The 23,037-nt window shown below is 43.3% G+C and overlaps 1 protein-coding gene across 1 annotated transcript; it reads left to right on the top strand.

Annotated features, from left to right (window-relative positions):
• Positions 1 to 8,508: 8,508 nt before the first annotated feature.
• Positions 8,509 to 17,709, top strand: PIN4 (peptidylprolyl cis/trans isomerase, NIMA-interacting 4). The gene is made up of 4 exons (XM_025982865.2): positions 8,509 to 8,638; positions 11,953 to 12,026; positions 16,797 to 16,916; positions 17,532 to 17,709. Exons 1-4 carry the CDS (start codon positions 8,596 to 8,598, stop codon positions 17,688 to 17,690), a joined length of 396 nt encoding a protein of 131 aa, XP_025838650.2. The 5' UTR covers positions 8,509 to 8,595; the 3' UTR covers positions 17,691 to 17,709.
• The last annotated feature ends 5,328 nt before the right edge of the window (positions 17,710 to 23,037 follow it).

Genomic DNA, 23,037 nt, shown 5'->3' with positions numbered 1-23,037 from the left:
AAATGGGTTGACTGATCACAGAAAGGTTCCTCTGAGGTGACTTTTGAACTGAGACCTCAATTCGCCTGAAGGGAGAGCCTTCCAGGCAGGGAAATAGCATATTCAAAGATCCCAAAGAGGGAGAGTTTGCTGGTTTTCAAGAAATAGGAAGAGCCATAGCATGGCTGGGGGATAGGAAGTGAAGCACAGTGACTGTGGCGAGAAGTTTGGATTCTATTCTGTTTTTTTTTTTAAGATTTTTATTTATTTTATTCATGAGAGACACACAGAAAGGCAGAGACAGAGGCAGAAGCAGGCTCTATGCAGGGAGCCCAATGTGGGACTTGATCCTGGGACCTCAGGATCACACCCTGAGCTGAAGGCAGACGCTCAACTGCTAAGCCACCCAGGCATCCTTATGGACTGTTTAATTTTAATTCCACTCAGTTCTATCAACAAATATTTACTGAATCATCTTCAACCTAAAGAGATGATATATATGAGGCACTGCTTTCACATTGCTCTCAATTAAAGGGAGATGGATTTGTAAACCTTACTCAAAATCCACCTCCCCTCTAGTCTTCTTCAGTCTATCCCTGAACCAAATGGATGCATGGCTACTGGCTGTTAAACTTCTCGCCACAGTCACTGTGCTTCATAAACCTCTGTTTATGCTTTCATGCTTCCAAATCAATTCCCTCTAGCTTCTAGGTATGGCCCTACCATTGCCACTACCACTAGCCCATTTATGTACCTAATTAAGGCAAATAAGCCCTACTCGCAAGTATCTGGAATGAAAGATCACAGTGGAGTTTCCATCACAGAAGTGATTTGAGTTCCAGTGTAAACTGTCTTTATGGACATTTATTCATTGTCGTCAAACATGTCTCTGTGTGTGTGACTGTTGCTTTCTCTTTGTTTTTGGAATAGCTCCTAAGGATTGTCATAGATTTTGCTAGGAGAAGGCACCTTACACTGTAAAACACCCCACCATCTGCCAGGACATCATTTCATGGAGCTTTGTTATGTTAATTGATACATTTTGCCAAAAAAGAAAAAAATACTGGCTCATGTGAACATAATCGTTGCTTATGTTTATTGAGAGTGTACCATGTGTCAAGCATTGTTCTAAGTGCTTTATTCAAATTCATTATTTAATCCTCCCAACACTCAATGAGGAAGATACTAGTAGTACCCTGTTTTATAGAGGAGGTCCATAAATGTTAAGTAACTTACCTGTGATGTTATAGCTGGTAGGTGACAAAACTAGGATTCCTACCCAGACAGTTGGGTTCCAGTGCTACCCTTATTATACTCACTACAAACTGACATATACAGATACATCATACATCACTTTTTGTGTTGTTTTTATATATATATATGTTTTTATTTATTTATGATAGTCACACACAGAGAGAGAGGCAGAGACATAGGCAGAGGGAGAAGCAGGCTCCATGCACCGGGAGCCCGATGTGGGATTCGATCCCGGGTCTTCAGGATTGCGCCCTGGGCCAAAGGCAGGTGCTAAACCGCTGCGCCACCCAGGGATCCCACTTTCTGTGTTGTTTTAAGTCAATTACCAGTGATTACTATCTAGTTCATACTAACTTCTTAAAGCAGACCTAACATAATTTCACATCATTAAGTTAGAAAGGGCAACACTTTGAGACACTAAAATGACCCCCTGGGACCATGTGAACTTCATATCCTTTTTGGAGAATGCATTTTGTTGACATTCAAAGGAGTAACATGTCTAACATTGCTAAAACAACTACTGTCTTGGGATGCCTGAGTGGCTCAGTGGTTCATCTGCCTTCGGCTCAGGGCATGATCCTGGAGTCCCGGGATTTAGTCCCACATAAGGCTCCCCTGCATGGAGCCTGCTTCTCCCTCTGCCTATGTCTCTGCCTTTCTCTCTGTGTCTCTCATGAATAAATAAATAAAATGTTTTAAAAAAAACTACTATCTTGAAACCTTTTAGGTGTAATCCTAATCTCAAAGGAAATAAGCCCCCCAAAGGCCTGTGATTAATTTACTTTGCTTAAGAAATGTTGTTTCAGCAGAGCAAAGACTACCACATTGGAACCTTGCCATGGCACTGTTCCCTATAAAGCCAATTTAGTATCAGGCCAGAGGCCCTGGATGGAATCCAAAGGAGGTTTACTTCTGAAGTAATGAGATACCCTTGCTAGATGGCAACTTCCCTTCCTGAGGCAGTCCTATGATCTGGATACAGAGAAAAAGTTTTATAGGAAAATCTTGTTATACTATTAGCTAATTAAGTGATCAAGGCAGCTCGTTTAAGAATAACAAGTTGGTGGAGAAACAGGTACCCTTACACATGGTCAATGGGAGCATTGGCTGGTCTTTTCCATTTGGAAAAACATTTGACAATTACTATGCAAAGTTCAAAATATTTTGTCCCAACTATTCCATGTGTAGGAATCTATCCTAAAGATATCTCACATCTGTGCACAATGTGCATTCAAGATGTACACTGCAGCACTGTTAGTCACAACAAGAGACCAGAAATAATCTCTAAGTGTCAATCAGTAGGAAACCAGTTAGATAAATTATGATTCATTCATATAAAAAATCCTATGCAGCCTTTTAAAAAAGGAAATATTCATACAATGGAATACTACCAGCAATTTAAAAAGAAACAAACTGCTGCTACTCACAAAAAAAGTCAGATCCAGAGGAATGCCTACTATATATGGTTCCACCTATATGAAGCTTAGAACTTTCCTACCAGCAATGTATGCGTGATCCCCTTTCTGGCCAAGATGGAGTAACAGGGACTAGACTATCTTCCAGTCTGAAATAACAACAAAAACAAAAACAAAATATATGAAACTTTGGATTATGGTTTTTAAGACACTGGGTGTCAGTTAATGAAAAAAAGCAAACCTCAGTGATCCCTGAGGGACCAGAAACAAACTAGGTGAGCCTTACAATTGCCGTGGCTTACTACTTTTTTTTTTTAAGATTGATTGATTGATTGATTTATGAGAGAGAGAGAGAGAGAGAGAGAGAGAGAGAAAGAGACACAGGCAGAGGGAGAAACAGGCACCATGCAGGGAGCTTTTGTAGGACTGAAGTCCTATTTTTCTTTGTTGGCTTACAGCCTTGGGCCACTCTCAGTTTCTCAGGACCACTTTCATCCGTTGACACTTGGCTCTCTATAGGCAAAAAAAGAACAGACTTCAATCTAAATCTCACACTTTCCACAAAAATTAAGTCAAATGGATCATAGATTTTAGTGTAAAACATAAAACTATAAAACTTTTAGAAATGAAATAGAAAATCTTTGAGATCTACGGCTTGATAAAGAGTCCTGAGACATAACATAAATAATCCATAAAAGAAAAAACAAAAGACTTTTGCTCTGGGAAAAAAGCTCTCTAAAAAGGATGAAAAGATAAGCTCAGAGACTGGGAGAAAATATTTGCAAATCACATATCTGACAAAGTACTCATATTTAGAATATATAAAGAGCTCCTGAAACTCAACAGTAAAAGAATCCAATCTGGACAAAAGACATGACACTTGTTTCACTGAAGAGCATACACAGACACATGAATTAACAAATGAAAATATAAATTAACACGGAAAAAGATGCTTAATAATATCATCAGCCATCAAGAAATGTACATTCAAGCCACAATGAGATATTAGTACACACCTATCCAAATGGGTGAAATAAAAAAATTGTGGTTACACAAAATGCTGGTAAGTAAGCAGAGAAATGGGATCACGCATACATTGCTGGTAGGAATGTGAAACGGTACAGCCACTCTGAAAAAGGATATGGCATTCTTTTACAAAACTCCACATGCTTACCATACATCTCATCAATAACACTCTTGGAAATTATCCTAGAGAAATGAAAACTTGCATTCACATAAAAACCTGTACACAAATGTTTATAGCCACTTTATTTGTAATGGCCTCTAAATGGAAATAACTCAAATGTTTTTCAACAAGTGAACAGTTAAACAACCTGGTCCATCTATGGTATGGGCTATTACTGAAAATCATACAAATATTAGAGATAAGCATTGGGTGCTTTGGCAGTGCAGGTGAGTGCCTGCCCAGCCTGGGAGAGGTAGAGAAGAGAGTCAGGGAAGGCCTCCAGGAGGAAGTAGCACCTCACTTGGTCTTGAAAAGAAAATAAAAGGTAACTAGATAAGAAATGAGGGAAGAGCATTCCAGGTAGACAGAACAGCGTGTTCAAAGGCACGAAGTTTTAAGAGAGTACTATACATTTGAGGGCCTGTAAATGGTACCTCAACATGGTTGAAATCCTGTAGGGCAAGAGATAAGACTGCAGATGTCAGCAGAAAGACCCTTGGGTCTCCAAGCTGAAGAGCCTCTCAGATTGCAGTGAGTCACTGAAGGGTCTTAATTGGAGGAATGAGTGTCAGATCTGTGTTTGAGAGCTCTCTGCCAGACACTAGGGAGCATAGCTCAGAGGGTATGAGGCTGATGGCTGAGAGACCACATGTGGGGGCTGTTCCAGTGGTCCAAAGAACATACAAAAGGCTGTGGCAGGGGCAGAGAGGGCAGGGCACAAAGGCAGGAAATGCTTGGTGAATCTCTGCAGAGTGTTCCTTTTTCACTGTACAACAATGAGGAGCAGAGAGATGAGGTGTTTGGAAGACAGAATCCATTAGACATGGAGACCAGTCCCTGAGGGTGAGGATACAGAAGACCTCTTCCCCACTGCATCCCCTCTGGCCTGGCTACAGCACCCTGCTCACTGCCCCCACCCCCCAACACCATGTTTCTTCTTGCCTCTGTGCAACTAGGCTTGGGAGGTCCAGTAGACAGAGGCAATCACCTTCATGACTACTAAGAACCAACACACTGACACATAAACCAGAGGCAGCTTGACTTCTGTATGGTGGGGGCATAACTTGCCCCTGACACCCCTTGGGCAGAATGCCCCCTAGTAAGGCGTCAGATGCTGGGGAAACTGACTTTAATATGCACTCAGAACAAAGGGAACTGGCTGTTCTTGGGTTTCATGTAGGGGCTAGCAAAACCTAGGGCAGTGTCATCATGCAGAAGTTACCAGCTTGGGATGCCTGGGTGATTCAGTGGTTGAGCATCTCCCTTTGGCTCAGGTCGTGATCTGGGATCCTGGGGTCGAGTCTTGTGTAAGGCTCCTCACATGTCTCTGCCTCTCTCTGAGCCTCTCAAAAATAAATAAATGAATAAAATATTTTTTAAAAAAAGAAGTTACCAGCTTGGAAGTCAGACAGATCTGAGTTCCGAGCCCGACCCTGCCACAGTCCCTAGATCTGCAACCTTGAGCAGGTTTCTTAAGTCCTCTGAGCCTGTTTCTTCAGCTCTAAAATGGCAATGGTGATTCTCTACAAATAAGACTGCTGTGAAAACAGGGGTTCCTGGCTGGCTCAGGCAGTAGGGCATGCGACACTTGATCTTGAGGTTGTGAGTTCAAGCACCACGTTGAGGGTAGGTATTACTTAAAAATAAAACCTTAAGGGATCCCTGGGTGGCGCAGTGGTTTGGCGCTTGCCTTTGGCCCAGGGCGCGATCCTGGAGACCCGGGATCGAATCCCACGTCAGGCTCCCGGTGCATGGAGCCTGCTTCTCCCTCTGCCTATGTCTCTGCCTCTCTCTCTCTCTCTCTGTGACTATCATAAATAAATAAAAATTTAAAAAAAATTAAAAAAAAATAAATAAAACCTTAAGGGGCGTCCTGGGTTCCTGGGATTGAGCCCTGCATCGGGCTCCCTGCTCTCTCGCTTTCACTCTCTCAAATAAATGTATAAAAAAATCTTAAAAACACAATCTTAAAATGAAACACTGTTGTTAAAACTCAAAGAGATAATGGGAAAGCACGTGGCTCATGCTACATATGCCACTTGTTTTTTTTTTTTTTTAAGATTTTACTTATTTATTCATGAAAGACACACACACAGAGAGAGGCAGAGACATAGGCAGAGGGAGAAGCAGGCCCCATGCCGGGAGCCCAATGTGGGACTCGATCCCAGGACTCCAGGATCACGACCTGAGCCAAAGGCAGACGCTCAACCGCTGAGCCACCCAGGCATTCTGCTACATATGCCACTTGTGTTGGTTGTTTTCCACTGTCTCAAATGAACACTGCCTCAGAGAAAAATCCACCTCACTAGATACTGGAATATTAATGTTCTCCAGAAACTGAAGCTCTTGCTTAGACAATGCTGGATAAACATAGATGGATTCTTCTTCTCTGAAGCCTTTATTTATTTATTTATTTATTTATTTATTTATTTATTTATTTATTGAGTGTGAGCGTGAGGTAGGGGGGTGAGGGGCAAAAAGAGACGGAGAATCCTAAGCAGGCTCCACCCCCAGCACAGAACCTATCTCTGGGCTTGATTGCATGACCCTGAGATCATGTCCTGAGCCAAAATCCAGAATTGGATGCTTAACCAACTAACTGACCCACCCAGGTGCTCCTGAAGCCCTTTTTCAGCAATCAGTTGTTCAAAGCTTCATTATCTCATGCCAGACATGTTACAACGGCATGAAAAGAATTAGAAAAGTGTTTGGCTACCGATTGTGCTCAGGAGACACAACCATCCCATTGGCGATATACCTGCTTCCATTGGCCAGGATGGGTGGCTACTTCTGCAGGAGGCTGACCTCATCCTCCATGTACTGATTTTTCTTGCTTTCAGTTTCCAAAGGTGACTTTTTTCTACCCTTGTCCCCAAAAGCTGAGGGCCCAGAGCTCCCCATGGATTGATCACCCCTGAATGGGATCAAAGAGATCCTGTACTCTGTTGCTTCAAGCTCCTCTCTCAGAATAAGCTCTGGGATCTCAGCTGGAAAAGAAACTGCAGCCCTCTGGTTGTGGGGCAGGTAGGGCAGGACAGTGAGTCTCGGTCAAGGTTTGTGAGGGCTGCCAGCTTCCCTTCCTAATTTTCCTCATTTAAGAAATACATGGAAGAATCAGTCTGAAGAGACAATGAACAGAAAATACAACTGGCAGCCACTCCTGGCTCTGACTCACTGTGCACACTCCCATAGTCGTTACCATGGTTTCAAGGATGAAGTTCTCTTCCCTCTGCCCCCCCCCCCCCCCCCCCCCCCCCCCCCCGCCGGCTCTTATGTTCGTTTGTCATTCTGCTCCACAGACTCCTTCACAGTCGGCCTCCACAGACTGGTGCAGACTTAACTCTGTAGAGGAGCTAGCTTTTTTTTTGGTGTTTGTTTTACAAATAACGTTTACTGCTCTTTTTTCTTGAATAAAATAAAAATACATGCCAATTGATAGAAACAGAATATAATATAAATAGAAAAAAATGAAAGGTAGGCACAAACTCACATTCCAGAATGAACACTTAAGAATTTTTTTCAGACTTATTTTAGAGAGAGAGTGCATAAGAGTGGGGGAAGTAGAGGGCCAGAGGGAGAAGGAGAAACACAGACACCACGTTGAGCATAGAGCCGAATGTGGGGCTCAATATCACTACCCTGAGATCACCACCTGAGCCAAAACCAGGAGTCAGACGCTTAACTGACTGTGCCACCCCAAGCACCCGAAGAATTTTTTCAAAGACTTAATTTTTTAAGTAATCTCTACACCTAGCTTGGGGCTCAAACCCACAATGCTGAGATCAGTAGTTGCATGCTGCACTGACTGAGCCAGCCAGCCACCCCTAACACTTAAGATTTCATCATCTTTCCTTCTCCATCTTCTCATGATGCATACTGCATAGTTGAGATTGTACATGATTTTGAATCTGTCTTATAGTGCTTTTGACCTTGAAACCCCCCAGCAGACCTATGCCCATCCTCTTCTCCTTTGAGGTACTGCTTGGGGTAAGTTCAGCCACTTACACAGGCTTGCTTGTTATTGTTGCTGTTATCTGCTGGAACACGTAGAGCTCTCACAACGTTCCAGGCACTAAGTATTTGTCAGGTGCATCTGCCATTTAATGCTGGCAGACGGACAGACATTTAGGCCTGCTTCCAATTTTTCTCCATGACAGAGTTCTGCCAAGAGGCAGATGGGTGATAACCTTTTTTAATAAAACTACCCTTTAAATCCCATCAGCTACAAATGCAGAATAAAATTTAAAAGTGAAAAACCGCAAGGTAGGTCAGGCCTATGTGTAGGAGGGAGCAGGAGGAGAAAGCTGCCATCGCGGCTTTTTCTTCTTTCCCTTTATCTGGAGGCCCCGCGGGATTGGCTAGAGCTGGCGCTAAGGGACTGCAGAGGCTTGCGCCTTCCACTACGGACGCGTGAAGGAGACCCGCCGGGATTTGGGGAGAATGAGAACTGGCGCTAACGAGAGCCTGTGACCAAAGAAACAAAAAACGCAAAGGCGGAGTTTCCCGCCCCTGCTGTACCTTTGGATCCACCACCACCCCCACAACCGACCCAAACTTCCTATTGGTCAGCCAGCTTTATCCCCATTGTTGCGAGGGCCCAAGGACCCGGTCTGTCCTAGATTATGCCTGCTTCCAGGGCCGCAGCGAAGACGGTCAGTTTTGTTGCCCTTTTCAGGCGTTTGTTCCGGACATGCCCGTGGGGCCTGAAGGGACTTTGTGCGGCGAAGGAAGCCATTGAGGGTTCGGTCGCAGTTTTCGGAGATGCCGCCCAAGGGAAAGAGCGGTTCCAGGAAAGGGGGGAAAGGTAGAGCGGCCAGAACGGCCAGGGAGAATGGGGTCGGGTGAGGAGTGAGGGGAGGGAGCAGAGCGGCGATTCCCGGGGGGCAGCGGATGGCCAGTGACTAGAGGACTGACCGTGGAAGTGAGAAGTTGGGAGACAATCAGTGCGGACTTCTCTGAAAAGCCTTAATTGAAAAAGCATGGAAATGAGATGGTAACTAGAAGAAGACAGGACGAAGAGAAAATTCTGTTTGTTACTTAAGAATGGGGAAAACTTAAGAGTGAGGCTGATGTGAAGAGTCCAGTAGAGTTAGAGGGATGTAAAGGTCCAGAGGAGTGAGGTTTGAGAAAACGGGGTCCAGGACCGAGGTGGAGAAGTTGACCTTTGAATAGGAGAAGGGGCACATTATGTTTTTTAATATTTATTTATTTATTTATTCATGAAAGAGAGAGAGAGAGAAGCACAGACATAGGCAGAGGGAGAAGCAGGCTCCATGCAGGGAGCCTGATGTGGGACTCAATCCTGGGACTCCAGGATCACGCCTGGAGCCAAAGTCAGACCTCAACCGCTGAGCCACCCAAGCGTCCCAAGAAGGGATACATTATGCTTGCGGCCATAGGGAAAGGAACGAGGGTGGGTGTGGTTGTAAAAATGGGGGCCCGACTGGGAGCTGGAGTTTATAGGATATCATGATTAATGGCCTCAAATTCTTAGGAAAGTGGAAGGTAAGGGTAGTTTTTAAGACTGAGGGGCAGAGACTGAGTGTGGGTCTTGAGTGATAAAGGTTTGGAATAGCCATTGAGGGTGATGGGAAAGGGAACAAAACACTAATAAAAGGATCAGCCCTCAAGGCTGAGAGCCTAGGATTGAAGTCCATGCATTTGTAGAGGACACAGTCCACACAATCATGATTTACCTGGTAACTTGCAACTGGCGCAATATAGGATTGGAAAGACCTAGGTGTCGCCTTGAGCCAAGGTTGGTTTGTTGGACAATGATAATAGAATAGCAGGACAAAGTAGTTAAGCGTGCCACTGGGAACAGAGATGATCAAGCAAGGGGTCCAGACTCCGAAGGGAAGGAGAAATTTGTTAGTCTAGGGGAACATAGCAGGATAAAGGTATGGAAGTGGGGAGTGGTTTCTGTGAAGCCAGAGAGCCAGTGTTGTGGGAGTGAGGCATGATAAGGCTGGAAAAACATGAAGTTGTAGCCAGAGACTGAACTGTTCTCAACATGGTTCCATCGTGTGCCCTTGGGAACAGTGGCCCCACGTAGAAGGCATCAACATTCAGGAGGGATGTCCAGAAGTGTGAAGTTAGGTCACTAGATGGTTCCTCAGCATAGGTGGCAAGGTCATCCAAGATGATGGCGAGAGTGAGGGCAGAAAGGAATCCTGAAACTGCCAGCATCCTCAGTCAGTCAAAGGGAGTGAGGAGGCAGTCAGAAGGTAGCCACCAGATGATGGGATAACTGGAAGGCATCACCATTTGAGAGTGAATATACAGCAAACCCACTTAAGAGTTTGGTGGGATAAAATTCCTTTGGCAGTAACATTGTCTTAGGCATTTGGTGGTCCGGTATTTTGGGTTTTCAGTGTGCCAGGTATTGTGCGAGGCATTAGAGATACTAAGACAAGTAACATGGAGTCTCTTGATTAAAACTTTTCAGTTGCTCCCTTTTCTAAGGATAAATTCCAGGTTCCTTAGTCGGACTCATAGGACCTTATGTCCTAACTCTCAGCCACCTCCCCTGGGCTTATCTCACAACACTCCCACCTCAGATTTGGCTTCATCCATAGTTTCCAACACACACCACATTGTTCTACCACCCCGGAGTGGCTCCTCATCCCTGTCCTTTCTTCACTTGGTCAGTTTCTGCTCATCCAGGAAATCTTCCCTGACTGGCTAAAATGCCCCTCTGTGCTTCCACAGCCTTCTGTCCATAGATCATAGGTCATTCTGAAATGATCTGTTTACATGTCTCTCTGCTCCAGTAGCGTATGGTTTCCATGAAGGAAGGTACCATTGCTTGTTCATCTTTATATCTCCAGTGTCTGGAACTTAGTAGTTATGTAGGAAACGTTCACTGAACTTAACATTTAACCCAGCCATAGTTCTTACGAACATCCACCTCTAACAGTAAGTATGCGGCCATGAACACAGAAGTTAACACAGTGGTAAGATGACATCATAGTAAAATCTAACATGCTGCCTGTGGTTGTTACTCTGAATATCAACAACTTTTCTTAGGAAGGTATCAGTAGGCAATGTCATAGACTCCAGGAATTTGGACATAAAGATAGTATATTTGGCCAAATATGGCTGGTGGAAAATTAGATTTTTATTTAAAATATATATGGCCATTAGAAATGACAAATACCCACCATTTGCTTCAACGTGGATGGAACTGGAGGGTATTATGCTGAGTGAAGTAAGTCAATCGGAGAAGGACAAACATTATATGTTCTCATTCATTTGGGGAATATAAATAATAGTGAAAGGGAATATAAGGGAAGGGAGAAGAAATGTGTGGGAAATATCAGAAAGGGAGACAGAACATAAAGACTCCTAACTCTGGAAAACGAACTAGGGGTGGTGGAAGGGGAGGAGGGCGGGGGGTGGGGGTGAATGGGTGACTGGCACTGAGGGGGGCACTTGACGGGATGAGCACTGGGTGTTATTCTGTATGTTGGCAAATTGAACACCAATAAAAAATGAATTTATTTTAAAAAATAAATAAAATATATATGGAGATTTGACTTACTGGAATTGTGAGTACTCAAATACATAGTTGCAGTGCTTATTAGACATCTTGCAAGAGTTCAAGGATTTGCCCTTTGAAGGCAGGATTTCAAATTAGGTCCAGAAAGTCTGGGCTAGGCTTTTGGCGCTCTCCATCTATCAGCACACTCACTCGTATATCCATTTTCCACAAAGGGTTTATGTAGGACACAAATTTCTTGCTTTATGGGAGGTGAGTCACAGATTAATTTAGCCTCTTGTAGTAAAGTGTCTGGCTGAGTGCCCTTTGGAAGTGTGGTGCTAAGGGATCCCTGGGTGGCGCAGCGGTTTAACGCCTGCCTTTGGCCCAGGGCGCGATCCTGGCGTCCCGGGCTCGAGTCCCACATTGGGCTCTCGGCATGGAGCCTGCTTCTCCCTCTGCCTGTGACACACTCTGCCTCTCTCTCTATGTCTATCATAAATAAATAAATAAATCTTTAAAAAAAAAAAAAAAGGAAGTGTGGTGCTAGGACAGAAATATCAACTCTTATTTTATTGGACCTTTCTGTAAATATCAGGATGCATTATAAACGAGTACCTGTGATCTCTTCTCTAAAGGGGGAGCCGCCTCCGGGAGTGACAGTTCTGACAAGAAGGCCCAGGGTCCCAAAGGTGGTGGTAATACAATAAAGGTGAGTTACTCATTAATTTCCTTTCACATTAAATTTAAATTACTTCTATACATCTCTTATTTTGGTACCCAGGAAAGGAAGATGGTATGCTTAACTCATTGTAAGGAAGGAATGTAATGGTTAACTCATTCTAAGAGGCTAGCCTAACGCTGATATAAAATCAAGATAACATAAAATTGGAAGGTAGCGACCAGTCTCACTTACAAACGGTAATTCCTTTTAAGGATTTCCTTAAATGCTTTCTCAAACATTCCAAATTTCTTAATCCTTCCTGTTGTGTTCTGAAATGTATTAAGTGTACATTTCAAGAAATAATACAAAGTATGAAGAAAATAAACGAATGAACTATTTCTCAGAAGGAAAAAATATTTTATAAAACCAAGGGCTTAGATAAACAGGCAAAGGTACCAACCAGTCCCATCAGGTAGCTACCCACTAGTAAACTACAAGCCAGGGTCCTGACTGTTAAAACTGGGGTGGGAGACAAATCACAGATAATTACTTGGAACTACTTGACCTAGTCCCAGGGGAGTGTCTGCCCTGGGAAAATACAGTCTGTGAACAAAACCATACTACTTAGTGCTATGAAACAAGCAATTTCCATGTTCTGGTCAGGGTGTGGGATTCCATACTTTGATTCATTTGTTCAGTATGGATTTAGTGACCTCTGCCCTGCAGCAAGCAGTGTTCTAAGTTCTGGGTTTTAAAAAAAAAAAACAGGAAGTAAGAGGTGGATTTCATTATCCTACTGCAGTTGGAACAGTTAGGCAAATAAATAGATTGCTGCAGTAGTGTCCTATAAATCCAGCCACATGCAGCCAAAAAGAGAGAAAGAGAAATAATATAGTGTGAGCTGTTCTACCCACTCTTCTACTCAGTGAACCAGAGAAAGCGTGAGATGGGAGACATGAATCTGCTTTTCCACAGTTGACCTCTGTTCTCATATAAGCATCCAGTTATGTGAAGTGGGACTCTGGCATCCAAACATAATGTTTTCATGAAACATAGTTCCAAATACAAACCAAGTACTTCATCTGGTGTTCAGCAGAAGAAGTGGTCATTGTTGCCACAGGCCTGAGAGACAGGCTATGTTGGGTTTAATGAGGGCTGATGTGTTGGGTCTCTGGTACGGCATTTTCATAAGGGATGTTATAGGGTAATTTGGGCCACGTGCAGTTTTCCCCCTACGTTCTGACTTGTACAAGCACCCAGCCTAAGAGACTGCTCCACTGCATGTGAATTTGAAGAGGCACCTCACCTTTTCTGGAAAAAAGTAACTTCAGTGTGGCTGCGCGTGAGGTATGTGGAAAGAAGTGGCACATAATCAGGTAGGAAAGTTGATTAGAACCAAATTTTCCTAAGATAATTTTAGACTCCCATTCAGTTGTAAAAAAAATGATACATTTACCTTTTACCCTGCTTTCCCCGATGGTAACATCTTACATCAAACTTACATCAAACTCCAGTACGATAGCACAACCAGGAGATGGACATTGATACAGTGAAGATACAGAAGATTCCCATCACCCCAAGGATCTTGTCTTGTTGCTGTTTTATAGCCATGCTCACTTCCCTCCCCTACCTTCTCTATCCTTAACCCCTGGCAGCTGTTCTCCATTTCTGTAATTTCATCACTGCAAGAATGTTACGTGAATGAAATGATGCAATATGTAACCTGGCTTTTCCCACTCTCAGCATAATTCTCTGGAGCTTTCATTCAAGTTACTCCACTTATCAATAGTCTGTTCCTTTATGTTGCTGAGTAATGTGCACTGAACAGATGTGCCATATGTTTAACTGTTCACCTGCTAGAGGACATCTGGATTGTTTCCAGTGGTTTGTAAAGGTCCCAGCAGGGAGAAGACCCTGGAACCCTCTGGCCTTTCAGGGCTATGCTCCTTCCATATCCTGCCATTTTGCTTTCAACCGCACTCCTGAGCCCATACCCTGCCCTGTGTCTCTAGGGCAGTCCAGATTCTGAAATCCATCTGCCAACCATAGCTTCCCTCCTGCCTCCCGATTTTTTTTCTGGTCTTCTTTGCACACAGACCTCGAGCCCACCTGTTCTCCCCACCTTCTCCCAGGCTTCATATCTGTTGTCCAAGCCCTGTATGACCTATAAACTGGAAAGTAGGTCAAAGAGCTTGACCACTGGATCTGGGAGCCCTAGCTCTTTCCTTTTGGTCATTTGCTGCATCCACCTCCCGGTCTCCAACTTGGGATCAATCCTGTCGTCTACTTCTTTTACATTTACACCCAGAAGTGCTGGGCCTTGCTGGAGAGTCACATGGCCTTGCGAATTGGGACCACTGATTCCTGGTCTCTGACCTAAGCCAGGCCCTCAGTACTGCTCAGCAGTCCTTTACCGCTCACCTTCAGCTGTCAGCCACCCTGCTTCATCAGGCAGCAGACAACTTCATCCAGTGGTTCTCAACCCTGATGTACTTCAGATTCCCCTAGACAGCTTCTAAAACTACTGGGGCCCAGGGTCCCACCCCAGACCAGCTGCCTCAGAATCTCCGGGGGGGGGGGGGGTGTGGAGATTCCACCTTGATGGATTTTATAGCAGTGCTGAGGATGATTCTGATGTGCTGCTGGGGTTGAGAAACACTGATCCAGTCTCACAAGGTTGGTGTGAGGATTTCATGCGAGAATGCGTGCAAAGTGCTTAGCCTGGTACCTAGCAAATACTAACTTTTAAATATTGTTAAATTTTCACATGAAAATGGAAACCAGACCTATAAGCAGTAACTCATTGGCGTTCCAGCCCCCCTCCCAACAAAGTTCTCTTTATCCACACCTCCCCTGTCTTCTCAGTGTTCCTCCTCTAAGGCTCACAGATATTTCAAGCAGTGCACCGAATGCCATGCCTTGCTCCTTCATCTTCTCTACCCTCTTTGGTTGCTGTCTTCAGCCTTTCTCTCCTGACTGCATCTTTCCCTTCATTCTGAGATTATGCCCAGGGACCTTTAAAATAGACACGTGCTTGTGACCTTTTTCTTCTAATAAGAGCTCTGTCTCCTTTTCTGACTCATCTGGGGGAGTACCGCACATGCCTTCCCTTCCCACCCCCCATTACTTCCTTGAGCTGCCTGCCACAGCCTGGCTTCTGCTCTTTCTGCTTTTGCTAAGGTCATCGATGTCTCAGTACTAAATTGATTGTACTTCTTACCTGGTCACTCTGCAGCATTTAAGCCTGTTGACCATTTCCTTCCTAAACCGTCTCTTGCCTTGGTTTCCCTGAACACGCCTTTCTGTCCTACCTATTTGGCCTTCGTACTGCACGTATAGAGCATCTTTCTTTGCTGTGGCCTAAATGTCAATATTCTCCAAGCATGTCTTTAGCCTTTGTTTCTCCTCTTCTTGTTCTATGTAGCCTCCCTGGGTAATCTCCTCCCTCCCGCAGTGGAGGATTGATCCCGCGCTACCTCCACGCTAATCACTCCCAAATCCTCTGTGGGTCAGCTCTTTTCTAAGATGGGAGTCTACATGGTTGCCAGTCAGTCTGTCACATTGCAGAGGCCACAGATACTACAGACACGTCATGTCTAACCTGTCAGGCTGTCCAGACCAGAATACTTGTTTATTCATTGATAAAATGTTAGATGGTATCCTCTTTCCTTTATCGTGTTTCATTCATGTCCCAGTAATCAAACCAACCAGAAGTATGGAATCATAAAGAGGGAGGCATTCTCAAAGTTGTTTTTAGCTATGCCAAGTTGAGGTCTGATGAACCATCCTTGTTTCCCAACATGTATCTCTCTAGTGTCCAGACTGTTTGTCCCTGTCTTTCTTGGACAGTTGCTGGACACATTCTCTAGAAGTTTGCCTCTCAGAGCCCTGCCTTTTGACAGATCATTTCCTTTGTTATGTTCCTATCCCCTGTGTAGCTTCTCCAGACAGGAAGTTATTCCTGTGGGTCTAGAATCCCCTTGCCTTCAATTCCAGTAGTTGAACTCTGAGGCCAGGCTTGATTTGCTTGCCTCTACATTCATAAGGGAGACACCGTTAACTCCCATTCCAGAGTATGATGTACAATATGAAACTATGGATTGAGTTTGAATGAGAAATTGGAAATCATGTAGAACAGCTACCTTGACAAAATCATTTTTAAAGGTAGAGTGATTTGTGTTTTTAAAAAACATGGCTTTATATAAATGTAAGTCAAACTTGAATACTTCCATAGGGTTGAATATACTTAACATAAGATACGTTTTCAAAGTGCCAAATTCTGAGGAGCTTTATACATTGGGCCTCTTTTGGTAAAGTATTTCCTCATGGGTTTTTTAAATATCATCCCCACTCTGATGGAAGTAATGGCTAACCTTTATTGAGTATTAACATCGTTATCTCAGTCTTCACAACCCTACGAGAACGCATAGTTACTGTTATTATCTCAGGGCACAAATGGGGAAACAGAGGTTTAAGAAAATGCCTCCAATCACACAGCAGTGTTGGGATTTGACTCAAGGGCCCCAGCTTTCAACCATTATGTCTCCTCTTCCTGTTACCATTGAAGTACATGGTAAAGATGGGAGCTTCTCACAGCCCTGTGCCCATTGCTGTCTAAATCAGAGTTCCCAGATAGCGTCTTGACACAGGAAATGGGTTTGTGGCCATCGCCCAACGGAGCAGACTTCCAGGACTTTGTTGCTATGAACCTGATGTGTTTTCTCACTATGGAAGTAATCCAGACATGACTGCTATACTGTAAGAAAGGGAACCATTTGCGTGTCCCAAATACCATGTGAACATACTTTTTCCTTGTAGGTTAGACACATTCTGTGTGAAAAACATGGGAAAATCATGGAAGCCATGGAAAAGTTAAAGTCTGGAATGAGATTCAATGAAGTGGCCACACAGTATAGTGAAGATAAAGCCAGGCAAGGGGTATGGTGCTGTTATCATTTAAAATGATCTCTCCCTGAGGTGTCTGGGTGGCACAGTCCAGTTGAGCATCTGACTCTTGGTTTCAGCTCAGGTCATGTTCCCGAGGTTGTGAGATCAAGCCCTGAGTTGGGCTCCGTGCTCAGTGCAGAGTCTGCTTGAGATTCTCCCTCTGCCCCTCCAGCTCGTGCTCTCTCTCTCTCTAAAATAAATAAATCTTTAAAAAAAAAAAAAAGGAAAAAAAGTCTGCCATGGAGGACACACAGCAGTAGGGATTATTTCTGCATTCTGCCATTAATTTTAGCCTTATCTTGGTTTAAAGATCCTAAAAGCAGAAATGTCCAACTTGTGAACAGTTGAGTACAGGTCACCTGTGTCTAAAACTAGGCATTACCAAACTGGCACAGCTAACAGACAACCAGCAACATTGTGAGTGTTTATGTGTTCAGTCCAGGGTTGGATCTCTTCTACCTGTTTGTCCTTGTCAAGCACACTTCTTCACAGTCCAGATGAATAAACCTAGGAACCTTAGCATTTGTGTTGGGAAATTCTCAAGTTACAGTAGAACTGTTGCCTCTTCAGGGCCACCTGACATCACATATCTTTTGGGTTTTTCAGGGCGACTTGGGTTGGATGACCAGAGGTTCCATGGTGGGACCATTTCAAGAAGCAGCATTTGCCTTGCCTGTAAGTGGGCCAGATAAGCCTGTGTTTACCGACCCTCCAATTAGGACAAAATTTGGATATCATATTATTATGGTTGAAGGGAGAAAATAAAATGGTATGAAAGACTGAACATGTTTTATACATTCTGTTTATTTCTTTAAAAGGTATTGAGTAATCCTTGTATTTTTATTTTTATTGTGGGTTTGTAGGCATAAAATGAGGTGGAGAAAGGTTATTATAAACTGTAGTAGTTGTTCTCAAAGGTAAGTCAAGCGGGGTCACCTGGCTGGCTCAGTCAGTAGAGCATGTGACACCTGATCTCAGGGTTGTGAGTTCGAGGCCCACATTGGGTAAAGAGTTTCCTTTATAATTTTTTTAAAGATTTAAAAAAAAGATAAGCAGACTCCTTTTAACCTGTAGTCTCTTCCCTCCCAGAACTACTCTCTAAGTCTCAGTATATCCCATAAGTTAATTCAAAAACCATCTCTGGGGGAGCCAAATACCTAGTTCACACTATTCACACATTGAATTGGATAGAAAATAGATGGAATAGTATATGAAAAATCATAAAATAAGTTCCTAGGCAGCACTTGTTTTATAAGTTAGCCAACTTGGATCTGCCAGGAGAGTTATTAGCTCCATTGTCTTTTTTTTTAAGATTTTATTTATTCTTAAGAGACACAGAGAGAGGCAGAGACATAGATAGAGGGAGAAGCAGGCTCCCTGTGGGGAGCCCGATACAGGACTCAATCCCAGGACTCTGGGATCATGCCTTCAGCTGAAGGTGGACACTCAACTACTGAGCAACCCAGGCGTCCTGCTCCATTGTCTTAATACTATACACTGTACATAATGGCCATTCAACCTGAACCTTTTTTCAAAATTCAATTTAGTTAACATACAGTGTATTATTAGTTTCAGGGGTAGAATTTAGTGACTTATCAGTTGCATAGAACACCCAGTGCTCACTCCCATCAAGGGCCCTCCCTAATGCCCATCATCCAGTTATCCCATCTCCTCACCTACCTTCCCTCCAGCAACTATTTCCTACAGTTAAGAGTCTCTTATAGTTTGCCTTCCTCTATTTTTATCCTATTTTACTTTTCCTTCCCTTCCCCTATGTTCATCTGTTTTGTTTCTTAAGATCCACATGAGTGAAATCATTATGAGCTCTTCTTTTTAAATAAACCTTTCTTGGAGGAAAAGAAGGCACTCAGTTCTACCAGTTGTTTGTACTAGACTAAGCAGCCAATGTTCTGTGTGTTTGCATTTTTAAATTTCATAATGTCATATTTATGACATATAAAAAAGTATAAGGAATATTATAAATACTATATTGCTTCAAAAATAAAACTTTGCCAGGGCTGCCTGGGTGGCTCAGTCGGTTAAATGTCTGGCTCTTCATCTCAGCTCAGGTCTTGATCTCAGGATCCTGAGTTCAAGCCCCACATTGGGTTCTATGATACACATGGAGCCTACTTTAAAAAAAATTTTTTAAATAAAACTTGGCCAATACAACCATGTGATTCATAACGGTGATTCTTCTAGCACACTGTGTTCTCACTCAGCTGCATTTGACATATAAGTTTCTTATTTTGGGGTTTCTGGGCATCTCCAGCAGTTATGCCTCCATGAGATTTTACCCACTGAGCAGACTAAACAGATGCCACAGTCCCTGAGTACAGATATACCAGTATGGTATTGAGAGATGTTCAAAATAGCAGGCATATAAGATGAAACCGTTTTTAAAACCCCGTTCAAAACAGTGTCTTTAAATAAGGGCTGTAAATTCTGAAAATCTTGGAAGAAAATTCTGAAAAGCTTTAGATGCATGAGATACAACCTAGTTAGCATCCTTTGCTCAGGACATTGGCTTACCCAGGATACCAAGTGAATGCCTTTTGCATGGGTGTCACCCACAAAAGAAGCCGGAGTGCTGGAAAGGTAGAGTAGAAAAAGCAAACTAATTTGTGGCATGGAGAGAGAAAGCAGCTATAGATAGCTTGTGAGAAAGTAGAGCAGGAATGGGTCTCTGACACCAAGCAAACCTTTGGGAAGTTAATTTTGAACTGGCAACTAAGGTTCTAAAGGAGTTGATAAATGAAAAAATTAGGGATTTATACATAGTACAGCTCATGAATTTAATCCTGCTTTGAAAATGCATCTTTTGGGGATCCCTGGGTGGCTCAGCAGTTTAGCGCCTGCCTTCAGCCCAGGGTGTGATCCTGGAGTCCTGGGATCGGGTCCCACATCGGGCTCCCTGCATGGAGCCTGCTTCTCCCTCTGCCTGTGTCTCTGCCGCTCTCTCTCTCTGTGTCTCTCATGAATAAATAAAATCTTTAAAAAAATGTATCTTTGTTTCATGTTCAATGCTTAATGAACCAACTTCATTCAGAGTAAAATAATTGAAAATTAAAACCAAAATGAGAACCTGCTTTTTACCTATCAGATTGGCATTTATGTGTTGTTGGCAAGGGCATGAGGAACAGGTATTCATTAATTGTGGAACTGCATATTATTAGAACCTCTGGAGAACAACTTGGCAATACTTATAAAAATTATAAATATGCCCTTTGACCCCAAAACTCCATTTCTAAGAATTTATCCTGTAGATATAATGTGTATAAAAGGTACAAGGATATTCATCACATTGTCTGCCAATAAATGACAGATGGTATACCCATTCAATAAAATACCATACAGCTGTGTTAAAAAACGATGGTACAGAACAGGGTATATAGTATACTATCACTTGGGTAAAAACCTACATATACATATATACATACTTGTACTTCTACATCCATAGACCATCCTTGGGAGTGGCAATCCAGAACTGGGGGCAGAAGTAGGTAAGAGATTTTATCTCATACCCTTGGATCAGGGGTCTTAATCTGTTTTGTGCCATGGAGCCCTTAGGCAGTTTGCCTAAGCCAGTGGGTCCCTTCTCAGAAGGTTGCTTTCAAATGAATAAAATAAGAACACCTGGGTAGCTCAGTGATTGAGCATCTGCCTTTGGCTCAGTTCGTGGTCCCAGGGTCCTGGGATCCAGCCCCTCATTGGGCTCCCCACAAGGATTCTGCTTCTCCCTCTGCCTGTGTCTCAGCCTCTCTCTGTGTCTCTCATGAATAAATAAAATCTTTAAAAAAACCAGTCAGGGCAGCCTGGGTGGCTCAGAGGTTTAGTGCCACCTTTGGTCCAGGGTGTGATCCTGGAGACCTGGGATTAAGTCCCATGTTGGGCTCCCTGCATGGAGTCTGCTTCTCCCTCTGCCTGTGTCTCAGCGTCTCTCTCTCTCTCTCATGGATGAATGAATAAAATATTTTAGAAAAATAAAAACAAAACCCAAACAAATGAATAAAGTAAAATACTAGTATTACAGAGGATGCCAATTATACTGAAACAGTAACCAAAACACAGTTGAGGGGATCCCTGGGTGGCTCAGTGGTTTAGTGCCTGCCTTCAGCCCAGGGCATGATCCTGGAGTCCTAGGATCAAGTCTGACATCGGGCTCCCTGCATGGAACCTGTTTCTCCCTCTGCCTGTGTCTCTGCCTCTCTCTCTCTCTCTGTCCCTCATGAATAAATAAATAAAATCTTTTAAAAAAAAAACACAGTTGAGCCTTGAACAGATTTGTACCGTGTGGGTCCACTTATACACAGACTTTTTTTTTTATAAAGAGTATAGTACTAGAAATGTATTTTCCTTATGACTTCATTTTTCTCTAGCTTACTTTATTGTAAGAATACAGTATATAATACATATAACATGAAAAATAGGTTAATCAGCTGTTTATGTTATCAGGTTTCTAGTCAACAGTAGGCCATTAGTTAATTTTTGAGGAGTCAAGTATTATGTAGATTTTTTACCGTGGGGAGGAGGTTGGTACCCCCAACCCCCACATTGTTCAAGGATTAACTGTAGTTTTTTTTTTTAATTTTTTTTTTATTTATGATAGTCACAGAGAGAGAGAGAGAGAGAGAGAGGCAGAGACACAGGCAGAGGGAGAAGCAGGCTCCATGCACCGGGAGCCCCACGTGGGATTCGATCCCAGGTCTCCAGAATCGCGCCCTGGGCCAAAGGCAGGCGCTAAACTGCTGCGCCACCCAGGGATCCCCTAACTGTAGTTTTTAAACTTTTATATACAACTTATATATTTAGATGATATATATTACATATTTTGAGTTCTGTGTGCTGTTCTAGCAAATTACTGAATCTGAAGGTAGAGTCACGAGAATCCTCAATTTGTAGCCACATTGGACAAAAGTATGGATAACATGGGGCCCAATGCTAGCCACTGGCATCAGAAGTGAAGGCAGTGTTATGGGAGTAAGCCCTTAAACCTGTGGAGTCTGACCCTAGTAACAGGTAATGTCAGGACAGAGTTGAACATAGGATACCCAGTAGATATCTGCCGAGAACTGGAGGGCTGTTTGGTATGGAAGACCTCCACAGGTCAGAAGGGTTGTCAGTAGAAATAGCCCAGTATATTCACTGCAGTAAAGACAATTTAGTATAACAACTTTTCACTAGGTAACATATGGTTAAATCCATTTCACCCCCTACTGTGATCTCAGCAGGTCACAGCCATATTAAGCCTTAGTTTCCTCAACTAAAACAATGTGCGACCCTCAACCTCAAAGGATTATGGTAAGGATTAAACAAGAAGCCTGGTACACAGTAGGCATTCCATAGATGCTGGTTCCCTTTCTGAAGTGCAGAGTGTTGTACTGCACTTGGTTTCTGAGGGGCAACCAAACTCCTTTTCAGTCTACCACCCAAAGACACCATGTGCTAGCCTGTGTCAGAACACTGTTGGTGGTGAGTGAAGGATGGCTAAATTGTCGGCAGTGACTCCCAAAGTAGGGTACCAGTGATAAGCCTGGCCCCAGGCACCTGATAGCCCAGCCTTCTGCTGTAGTAAACTGAAGGCAGAAAATAGCATGTTAATAAGCAGATCTTCGATTTAGAATTTTTTTTTTTTATCTACGATAGTCACACACAGAGATAGAGGCAGAGACACAGGCAGAGGGAGAAGCAGGCTCCATGCACCAGAAGCCCGACGTGGGATTCGATCCCGGGTCTCCAGGATCGTGCCCTGGGCCAAAGGCAGGCGCCAAACCGCTGCGCCACCCAGGGGTCCCTCGATTTAGAATTCTAACAAGCTCCTGCTTAAACTAAGGAGCCTCTGTATCCATTTGCCAGCATCATTTCAGTGAATGGAAGAGAAAACACCTGAGAAAAGTAACTTTACAATTCTTGTCTGAACTGTGATAGACAGAAGTGATCATTTCCAGAATAAAATTGAGAATGGCCAGAATAACTTTATAAAAACTTTCCTGGAAGTAACACAGTTCTATGAAATTTATAGAGTGTGCCTAAAAGAAAAATGTAAGACTATTCAAGGAAAGAAGTAAATTAACCTAGTGTTCAGGACACCAGAATGTATGTATGGAGGAGG

Source organism: Vulpes vulpes, unplaced genomic scaffold, assembly GCF_048418805.1.
Source record: "Vulpes vulpes isolate BD-2025 unplaced genomic scaffold, VulVul3 u000000690, whole genome shotgun sequence".
NCBI classification, from domain to species: Eukaryota; Metazoa; Chordata; class Mammalia; order Carnivora; family Canidae; genus Vulpes; species Vulpes vulpes.
Note: the sequence above shows the minus strand (reverse complement) of the source record. Positions and strands in the feature narration are given on the sequence as shown.

Bases quoted from the DNA above. Each gene is read 5' to 3' on its own strand.
- PIN4 (XM_025982865.2), top strand. From the start codon at position 8,596: ATGCCGCCCAAGGGAAAGAGCGGTTCCAGGAAAGGGGGGAAAG. The intron at 8,639-11,952 runs GTAGAGCGGCCA...TCTTCTCTAAAG, and splicing joins TTCCAGGAAAGGGGGGAAAG to GGGGAGCCGCCTCCGGGAGT. The intron at 12,027-16,796 runs GTGAGTTACTCA...TTTTCCTTGTAG, and splicing joins GTGGTGGTAATACAATAAAG to GTTAGACACATTCTGTGTGA.